At 26.9% G+C, this 11,135-nt stretch overlaps 1 protein-coding gene across 4 annotated transcripts in view; it reads right to left on the reverse strand.

Moving 5' to 3' along the window:
* LOC117172795 (phospholipase A2) overlaps positions 1-11,135 on the reverse strand; it is a 51,882-nt gene that overhangs the window by 596 nt on the left and 40,151 nt on the right. For all 4 annotated transcript variants that reach the window (XM_033361018.1, XM_033361019.1, XM_033361020.1 and 1 more), the window contains 3 exons: positions 5,880-6,105; positions 2,625-2,786; positions 2,433-2,542 (listed from right to left, as the gene is read on the reverse strand). In XM_033361018.1, the coding sequence (XP_033216909.1) occupies positions 2,433-2,542; positions 2,625-2,786; positions 5,880-6,105 (498 nt within the window). The remainder of the gene's footprint in view (positions 1-2,432; positions 2,543-2,624; positions 2,787-5,879; positions 6,106-11,135) is intronic.

Consider the following 11,135-nt stretch of genomic DNA (forward strand, 5'->3'; position numbering starts at 1 on the left):
TATATCTAGTCGGGAGTGGTGCTGACTGAAAACAGATGATTTGGAGCGATTCGCGCGCCATCTGTTGGTTATTCTAAGGACTTATTGAACTACCCTCGTATAATATTCTTGATAGTAAACTATTTGCCTTGTATTTTTTTTGCAGCAGCTTCCTCTTAAAGATTTTATTTTCAGTGACACTTTTTTAATTAGTTGAGAATTGTATTATTGGGTTGAAAATTCAACAATTTTTTTAATAAGTCATCCTTTTTTGTTAAAAAACTCAACTGTGCTATTGAAAATTCATCTTTTTGGTTTAAGAATTCAACTATTTTATTAGAGAAGTGGTCTTTATGATTTAAAAATTCATCTAGTTTAGTACAAACTTTATTTTCTTTGGATAAAAATGTAACTGTTTTTATTTAAAATAGAAATATTTTGGAGTTGAACCACTTATTTGTTGAAAAATATTTGGTTTTAAGATTCTTCATTTTGGTGGACAATTGATTTGTTTATTTGAAATTTCATTTATTATAGTTGAAGATTCATAATTTTAGTTGACAATTTATCTTTTTAATAGAAAATTCATCTCTGGTCCAAAGTTTAGCTATTTTGTCGAAAATTGATATTTTTAAATTGAAAATTCAACTACTTGGGTAAAGTATTTGTTGATGTCATGGTTTTTGACAGTATAAATGTATTAAATACTTTAGCGTTAATTGTTTTTTGTCTACTGATTTAAAATAAAAATTTTTTAATACCAATTTTAATTTCTAAATTGTAAAAAAATTGTTCTCTAGCTTCACTGGGATGCGAACCCAGGTCTTTCAGATTACCGGTCTGAGGCTCCTACCCACTAATCTGCGGACAGACTTGGAAAGTCCTGAAAGAACTGGGTTCGAATCCAAGCGGAGCTGGAGAGCAATTTTTTCATAATTTTAGAAATAAAAATGGATATTAAAAAAATATTGATTTTAGTTCAGTATATAAAAACAATTAACACCAAAGTATTTAATAAATTTATCTGTTAAAAAACCATTACATGGAAAAATATATAATTTCCATGTGTTGAAAAATTAATCAATTATAAGGAATTACGTCAGAATTCGATGAGCATTGGTATATTTTGACAGGAAATTCGTCATTTTAAAATTGAAAATGCATGTCTTTGGTTAAAAATTCGACTATTTGATTGAAAGTTCATTTTTGTAGGTAGAAAATTTAATCATTTGGCTAAAAATGAAATATTTTGTAAAAAATTCCATTATTTAGTTAAAAATTCTTAATCTTAGTTTAAAATTGATCTCTTAGGTTAAAAATTTAACTTATTTGTTGAAAATTCAACTATTTTTTTGAAAATCCATCTTTTTTGGCTGAAAATTCTGAAAATCTAAATTCCAAAAATTTATCTTTTTGGCTGGAGAATTCCACTATTTGTTTGAAAGTATATCGTTTTTTGTAGAGGATTCAAGCATTTGATTAAATCATTGTTTGAAACTTTTAATTATTTTTTTTTTTAATTTCGTTTTTTATTTTGGTTAAATATTATTTTTTTAACTGAAAATTTAACTTCTATTTTTGGTTGAAGATTGACTTTTTCAGTTGAAATTTAGTCTTGTTTGATCTCACTTAGTTTTGTTTAAAATTCTTTTTTTCTTTTGTTGAAAATTAATTTTTTTGTCTTAAAATTTTACTTTTCCATTTTTGGTACAAAATTGTTTTTTTTTTTAGTTGAAAATTCAACTATTTGTTTGAAAATTCAATAATTTTGTTCAAGATTTGTTTATTTTAATTTTACAAGTATCAATTCTTCTCTGGTTGAAAATTTTAACTATTTTCTTATGTGAATTTAATGATTTGGTTGAAAATGTAACTGCTTTGTTAAAAAGTAATCTTTGTTCGTCGAAAATTTAACTTTTTTCTTGAAAAATCGTTATTTTTGATTGAAAATTCATATTTGATGTTAGAAAAGTTTTTTTTTGTTCAAATAAATAAATGATTTTAAAATTTTAATCCGAAATTTTATTGTTTTATTCCGTTTATAGAAGCCGGGGGATTTTGAAAATGAAGTTTATCGACCACCATAAATGCAGGGCTGAATTTATATTTCGATGGGTTCTACAAAGAATATGCTTTTTTTTCGTTTCCGCTTAGAATTAGGCTAACTTGATTGAGCTAAGTATTCTGGATCAGGAGCAATATATAACCTATTATTTTTTGAAACATTTCCTACGAATTGAAAACCCCAGCATTTTATATCACAGTTTGTGGTGTAATTTAGGCTCCTATAACTTTCAAAACAAGAAATTTAAAAAGATTTTTATTTATTTTAACACTTGTACTCGTTTATTAAATTGCATACAAAATGAAGTTAGCCCAATTCTTAACGGTAACAAAAAGACTGCCTACTTTCGTTGAACCCATCGATTTAATAAATAATATTTTGCACGAACCACATATAGGTTTACGACCTCGAAAGCACTTCCAATAGTAAGGCACCAAGTATTGTACAAGCATTGGACATTCTGTAGCATCATAGCACCTGTCGTGCATCATACAACATCTGAAAATCGAATTTATAAATATTTTGTCTTTATTTTTTATTTATTCATTTTTTTTATTTCATTCTTAAGAATAGTTTTTACCTATCGATTCCATCGGCGATGTATCCAGATCCTAAAAATCCGCAGTAACAACCGTATCCTTTGTAGGATAAAGGATTACAATCAGTGGCACATAAAAGCATATTATACAAATGGAGCACACCCCTTTTGAATCGCTTGTGATCTCCTTTTGAAGTACTGAGCCTGAATCGTTTAAAGATAATTAATAGAGCTAAAACTAGATTTTTCGTCTTTTGTATAAATAAACGCACGAAACGTTCAAGACTAAATCATTTAAAATTGTAAAAATTCTAAATTAATTGATGTTCAATTGTAAATCTTCAAAAATAAAACTTCAAAATTGAAAAAATTTTATTTTTAAAAATTTACAATTAAAAAATAGGCAAATTTTTGTTTTACTGTTAAAAAAAAAGCTGTAATTTTCATCATTTATATTCGAAATTTCTTCAATTTGGAAAGTTTAGAGATAAAAACCCTTCACTTCTGATCTTCAAAACCATCCGAATTTTAGAGATTTGATTTATGCGTATTTAAAATTGAAGAATGTTCAATTGCTATTTTAAAAATTGAAAAATGTTCCCTTTTAAATCTTTAAAAAATGTATATGTTACAGGCAAAGTATATAATCGGCAATATATAATCCCTAGGCATTATATATAATGCCCAACAGAGGCCAGGCAAAGTATGTAATACTCTCTATAATACAGATTGCTTAGGCATTATATATTATGCCCAGAAGAGACTAGACAAAATGTTTAATAAATATTCTCCATTATTTGAGTGCAATTTTTTCTTTTTTTTATATTTTCCTTCCTTTGGTGATTTCAATGATATTAAGATGTATTTTTTAATAATTATTCATAGTGAGACGCAGTTAAAAAAAAGTTAAATGAAACAGTTTAACAAATTTTTGTTTTTTTCAAAAACAAATATTAAGACTCAATTTTTGAAAAAATACACTTTTGATTTTCTTTAGATTTTTTTTTCTATATAGTTTACAATGTGCTTTAAAAGCCCTGTAAAGTCGGGATGTCCGAATTTTTAAACTTATTTTCAACTTTTTAATTAGTGTGAGCTAATAATTAATTCAAGCAGACAAACAATTGTTTATGCAATTAAGTATTATTTTAAATAATATTGTCTTCGAATAATGCTAGAAAGTTGCGGTTTTCTCTTAAATTCTCAACATTTTGTCCACCTTTTCAGTAGTTTAGTCGGTTTAAACTTCAAGATTTGATATGAAATTGTTCGTTTCATAAATTGTCCAGGCATTGTTTGAAAGTTTGTTAAATCGCATCCATTCTGTATGAGTCTTAATACAACATTAATTGAATGGTCGGGAACCATAAGGGGCTAACCCTTACTTGGAGAATTTTTCAGAAGAAAGCAAAATTTCTTCACCTGTAACGTCTTGGGATAGCCTTTTTCAGGAACTTTTTTATTTGATTAAAAATAGAAAAATTCAATTTCTTCATTTTATTAAAAAAGAAAGATACGTAGGACAGATTGGACAATAAACATTTAATATCAAATGTATGGATTTTAATGAGTTCAACGTTGCAAATCCCCAAAAAATTACTTTTGTTTATTAATTTTCTTTTACCATAATAAATTGTATTTTTTTGACCAACTGGAAACTATTTCGATAAGTCACAAAAAGTCTCCAATTTACAATTCTTTTCACTAATTATTATTTTTTAAACAATTACTGTTTGTTAAAAAAATTGTTTCCTCACATGTAAAATGTAAAAAGTCATCATTTTACGGGATAAATCATACAGTTGATGAATTTCAATAATAATATTTCAAACATAACATATTTGGAAATTAATTATTTGAACAATTTTTTTTTATTTAACAAATTTCTCCCGAGAGTTTCTAAGGTTAATGACACAATTAACGAATGATAAAAGTAATTTTTTCAGGATATTATTCAATTGTTTAAACAATTTTTATTCATTTCAACAATTTTTTCATCCTGTAAATGATGAAATATTTTAATTTAAGTTAGAAATATTATTCTTGAAATTAATCAAAATTATTTACATGAAATGAATTATGCGAATTATTCATTGAGTATTTCTTAAGAGGGGGTTAAGCTTAATTTACAAAAAGTCAATAAAATGTGCTAATTTTTTCATTTTCCCGAAAGCCGAGCACATTTGATTTAAAACCCCATAATAATTTCAAAAGATTGGGAGCACTAGTCAATGTTGACAGATTTGAAAAAATATGGAATTTTTTTTTTCCTAAAACAAACAAATTTGGGAAGGGGAAAGGGCAAAAATCGAATTCAAATTTTTGTGGCCACACTATTCTTGCACTCATTCAAGGCCTTTTTTTATAAATCTGAAAACTTTAAAGAAATGGCTTTTCTGAAAATTACAACAACAACAACAACAAAAACTTTGTTGTTAAATAAAAAACGGTTAAAAAGATCTTTGAGAAGTTGCTTATAACGAATCTTTAATTTCCATAAAGAAGGTTAAATGTAAGAATACAAAATTACCAGAAATGACGGCTACAATGAAACACATTTTCCGTCTAATAAATTTTCCTGCTTTGAAGCTTATTTGTTTATTAGAAAAATGTTTGAAATTTTTCATATTTTTTCTTTTTCAAGTTTTACATATGACTTTAAATATCATGCGAAAGTTAAAAAAATTGAGAGAAAAACAACAAAATTAGGGGTTAATCATATTGTTAAAATATAAAAATGCAGGGGGTAAAGACTTTTGGAAAAAGATTATAGTTTTTTCTACTGTAATTATTCAAATAGAAAATTACTTTCCTTTTGTTTTTATATCAAATTAGTCAAAGTAGGTGCCACTCGCCTACAAAAAAGGATTGCGCAGCATATTTAGACATTAGGTCGTTCAAACTTTCTTTGACTATTATTTCGCTCCCCTACTTTTCCCATTCCTTCCCCCTCATTTCACTTGTAATATTTACCCTCACTCCCCCTACCGTAATTTCCCCTACTTCTCCTCCCCCAATTTCTCTATCTCCACCTTCATTTCGCCTTACTCCCTCTTTTATCATTCCTTCTCCCGGAAAAAAGTTTATCCAAAGTTAAGAAACATTAAAGGTTTCTGTCCGGTGCTGCTATTCGCTAAAAAATTAATTCAATAAACATTCAACTGTTTGCTGCATGTTTAAAAGTCTGGGCTGCTTTTTGCTACTTTTTAAGACAGAGGCAGGTTTTTCTATTTCTTTGGAAGTCATAAAGTAGTGCGAGGCCTGATCAATGGATAATAATAATTCAGAAAAACTTACAAAGTTTGGAATGAGCTTGTGTCGTTATTCAAAAGGGATTCTGTAAGTTGATCCTCATTTTTATTAAATAATATCGAAGTACTAATCCAGGGATTTCCACTGTATCCCAAATAGAGATCTTCCTTCTCCCAGGTTTCATTGTATTTTAATGTTTCAGAAATGCCCTTTTCATTTAATGATTTTGATGAATTATTTATGTGAAGAGTTCTGTCATCACCACCTGAAACTGATGATAAAAACATAATTTTTTAATATGTTGTTAATTTCTTTGATTTATTATTAGCAATATTATACGCGCGCTCGAGCGCGTGAAAAGCATTGCAATTTGATAGTTAATAATATATGAATATTAAACTAGATTACTTTGATTCTAATTTTAAATTGGACGGTCTAATCACTACAAAGTTTTTATCTGAATTATCTTAGCATCGTAAATTCACGGAATGTACTCAGCTCTGAGAATTCTCTGAATGTCATGTAATTCAGAATAATGCAAAGAATTTAGAGGAATTCAGAAGAACTTGAGAAGAAATTGAGAAGAAATTGAGGGAATTAAAAATAATCAAGGATTTCAGAGAATTCGATAATTCAGGATATTCAAGGAATATAGTGAATCCAGAGAATTTCAGACTTACTAGGTATTTCCAGGAGTTTAGAGAATTCTGAATACATATTTAAGATATTCAGACGAATCACAGAAATTCAGGGAATTTAGAGAATTCAAGAAATTTCAGTAAATCAGAATATTTAGGGATTCAGGATAATCGCGGATATAAGAGAATTTAAAGGATTAAAATAATTAAGAGCATTCAAGGAATTAAGAGAATTTAATTAGGGATGAGAATTCAAGGAATGAAGGGAATTCTAAGAATGAAAAAGACTTCAGAAATTTCAAAGATTCCAAGAAATTAGTGAAATCAGAGAACTTAAACAATTTCAGGAACTACGAATATTTAAGGAATTCGGAGAATGCAAAGAATTAAGAATATTCAAAAAATTTAGGATATTCCATGATTTCAGGGAATTTTAGAGGATTTCAGAGCGTTCAAGAAATTCAGAGAAATCAATTATTTTAGAAAATTCAGGCACTTTAGAGAATTTCAGGTAATTCCGAAAATTCAGAAAGTGTGAGAGATTTTAAAGTGCCTAGGGATATCAAGAAATTTCAGGAAATCAAGGATTTCAGAGATTTTCAGGAACTCAGGAAAATAATATATTAACATTCCTTAGGAATTCAAATTAAAAAATTTCAATTTAAAATACTGGACATTCGAAAATTTGTCATCTTAAAATTGTAAAACTGATTAATTTTCAGTTTTAAAAGCTAAGTAGTGAACTTATTTAAAATGTTAAGCCTAGGAATAAAAATGTTTCCATTTTTATAGCCTTTACATTTTTAAAACATTACAATTTCAAGGATTCCTTATTTGTATGTTCTTTAATATCGAAGATTTTGAATTGCGATTTATTCAATTATTTAAATTTTATAATTTGAAATTGTCTAATATGAAATTTTGATTCAAGCTCATGTGGACATTTCAGGTTTAAATTCATTATTCAACCATTTTTTAATTATTTTTCCAAATAAAAATTATAATTATTTTCAAACGATTCAATTTTGAAAGATATAAAAATGAAACGAAGCAATGTTCAGTGTTTCGATATTTGCTATTAATTTAAGATTGTGTAATATTTAGCGACTCGAGATTGAAATAATTTTATTTTAAAAGTTCTAGGCTGAAAAGTGATTGGAAAGATTAACAATTTCTTAATTTACAGCGCTGACAGATAAAAAATATTTAAAGAAGAATGTCATACAATTTTTATAATATTTGGTATCACTCTGACTTTTTTTATAATGAACTAAGAAGGCTAGAGACTCCACTTACGCTTGAAATTAAAAAATTGTAAATTGCAATAGATCTTAGCATTTTAATTATTTTTACTGAAACTAATGTCAGAAGGCAAAAAGGTGAAAGGGTTCTTTTTATTCCAAATATTTTAAGTAATGAAAAAATGAAAAACTTATTAAATGAAAAAAATGGAAGAAACATAGCAAGCAAAACGTCAAATATATTTATTTCAAAAATATGATAAGGTTCCAATTATTAATTTTTTTTTTTGGTAAAGTTTCGAATTAATTACTCTTTTTTAAAAGCTCCAAAAAAGTCATTATTAACATAATTTGTTGTTCATGATTTCATTTGCTACATTTTTTTTAACAATTGATATAAATAATGACCCTCAATTACCAGAATGGACTTATATTTTTTTTATTAATCCTTGACACATGATTAAACTTTTCACTTTTTTGATATTTTCTCGTATGACGAACCATTATTTATTTATAGCCTTATGAACAATATATATTTTATAAACACACCCTCCCCTAAAAGTCACAATTTTTTAAGTTATTAGCGATTACCTTTTTTTATATTCTTAATTTTACCATAAAGAATGCGATTATCTTGGTTGCACTTTCGACATCTAACCCTTATTGTTTATAAATATTTGTTTTTAACTAAAAAGTTCATTTAAGAAAGTAAATGTTTTCTTAATTTTTTTATTAAGCCATGGCACACAATAAAACTTGTTATTAAGGATATAAAAAAGGTAATCACTACTAACTGGAATTTTGAGGCTTTTAGGGGAGGGTATGTTAATAAAAAATACATTGTTTATAAAGCTATAAATAAATAATATCGTCGTACGAAAAAATATCACTAGAGTGAAAAGTTTTATTTTTTGCCATAGATTAATAAAAAAAAGAGATTTTCTCAATTGAGCATTTTTGTTAATAACAATAGGTATAAACAATAAGGGTCAGATATCGAAAATTCTACCCAAGATTTCACTTTATTCTTTATAGTAAAATTAAGGATATCAAAATAGGTAATCGCTAGTAACTTGAAAATTGTGGCTTTTAGGTAAGCGTGTGTTTATAAAAAGTACATTGTTTATAAGGCTATAAATAAATAATGGCTCGTCGTACGAGTAAATATCAAGAGAGTGAAAAGTTTAATCATGTGTCAAGGATTAATAAAAAGAAATTAAGTCAATTCTAGTAATTGAGGGTCATTATTTATATAAAATGTTATAAGCTATTTAGCAAAAGAAATTATGAACAACAAATTATGTTAATAATGCTAGATAAAGCTTCCGCAACAGTTTGGAGCAACATTATAAGACTGGTTGATCTGGATGATTGTTTATTAATAAATGAAGATACTAAACGGTTTCCTCTTAAAAATAACAACTTTTTAACAATTTAAGGAGAGAAGTTTTTATTTGATCGGAAGATTTCTTTTTCCTTTTAAGAGACCTATTCTTGATATAGACAGTGTACAAGTTTAAGATTTTTCAGAATTATTCTCGTACAAAAAAATTGCAGAAGACAAAAAAGTTTTATTTTTTCTCAGACATGTTAAAAATGATTTTATATTTCTTTTTGTCAATAAATAATGAAATTGTTTAAACAAAAATGGACATATATTTGAGAAACCTACCAAAGATATTCATAATCAGGTTTTTTTGTTGATCTTTAAAAAAAGAGACATCTCGGGGACATATTAGTGCATACAGAAGTGTTAGTGGCTACCGGATTAAAGATTAAAAATTAGTCCCAAAAAATTTCTTATATTGTAAATTGCAGTTATTTTCTTTTACACTGATATGTTTATGATTTCTAAATAATAAAAAAAGCAATTAAAAAATGAATAAAAAACAAAAGCATGCCTGCGAAACAATTTCGAAAAAATCGAAATGCATTAGCTGCAAAAACTTGTAGGTTATTGTTAATTAATGTCTGAAAATGTCTCAGGCTTAAGCAGTTACAGCCCAATATCTCAAAGGAATTTTTTGTTAACGTTGATTTTTTTTAATAGTCTAGTACATTTTATTATTATTATTATTGTTATTAGATTTTAAATTAATGAATAAAATCCGGTTTGGAAATTAAAATGTTTTAAACAGAATCAATTTTTTCATCAAAAGAGTTAATTATCCATCAAATTTTTCAAATCTACTTTGGATTCAAGACGAAGCAGAGCATGAAATAAAAATGAGCTATTAAGTTCATATTCAAAGGAAATTCCTCCGGAGAAGGAAAGTTTTTTTTCTAGTGAAAGTTGTCATCCAGGCTTAAAAGATACATGAAACTATTAGGAACGATTCTGATCTCGGGTAAAGATTTAGAGGCCAATTAAATTATTTTGTGATGACGAGGTAGTTAAATCCACTTCAAGGTTTATTTTAGATTACATTTTTCAAACGAGAGTACTGAGAGTTTTTGAAAAAGGCTGAAATAGGGATTTTTTAAATTGTTTTTATTTTTACATTCTCATCAGAGAAGGTATTAGATTTGTGTCAAATTGGACCCCTCCAGTTTTGGTCAAATGTCCCCGTTTTGATACCCCCTTAATCTGAAAACAGGTTTTTACGAATGCGACTGTCTGTATGCCTGTCTGCCTGTTTTCACAATAAATTTCTAAAAAATTAATCTATTAGATTGTCTTTTGGCACAGTCTTTTAGTGTCCTAAACTAAAGGCCAAGTTCCTTAGCCAGCCATTTTTGATAAAAATGCAAAAAGTACACATTTTGAATATTTTCGATACCACTTTTTTCAAAATTAAAAAAATTTTTGCAAGATTATTCATAGTATTCGAAAAGTCGAACAATTTATCAGAATAACTTTTTTCATAAGACCAAATATTACCAAAAGTATAGTATTTACAAAATTCCAAAAAACACACGAAAATGAACATTTCAAGCCAAAAAACGCCCGATATTGAAAAGAAGTCAAGAGAAGAAAAATGTTGCTTTTTGAATGCGTTACAAGATTGTCATAACAACTTTTTGAATTTTCTTGAAAAATCAAAAATTATAATTTTGACAGCATACAAAATAATGAAAAATCCAAAAATTACATTTTTCGGTCAAATTATATGCAAATACGTTAAAAGATCAGTAGACAAAATTTGTGCGCATGGAAAAGATCTTGAGGTTTTTTTTATCAATCACTTGTTGATAGATTGTGTACTTTTGGCTTTAATCATGAAAAACATCATTAACAGTAAAAAATCTGCCCGCTGCGTGGGCACATTCTCATCACAACTTTTGTTTATTAATTTATTTTTCGTCTCGTGTGTGGAGTTTCAAAAAATTAAATTTTTTAATGTTTTTAATTGCATTTTTCACTATTAAAATAAAAAAAAAGATTTATAATTATAATAACAGTATTTCAAAGATTGTCAAAT

Source organism: Belonocnema kinseyi, chromosome 5 (assembly GCF_010883055.1).
Source record: "Belonocnema kinseyi isolate 2016_QV_RU_SX_M_011 chromosome 5, B_treatae_v1, whole genome shotgun sequence".
In the NCBI taxonomy this organism is placed as follows: domain Eukaryota; kingdom Metazoa; phylum Arthropoda; class Insecta; order Hymenoptera; family Cynipidae; genus Belonocnema; species Belonocnema kinseyi.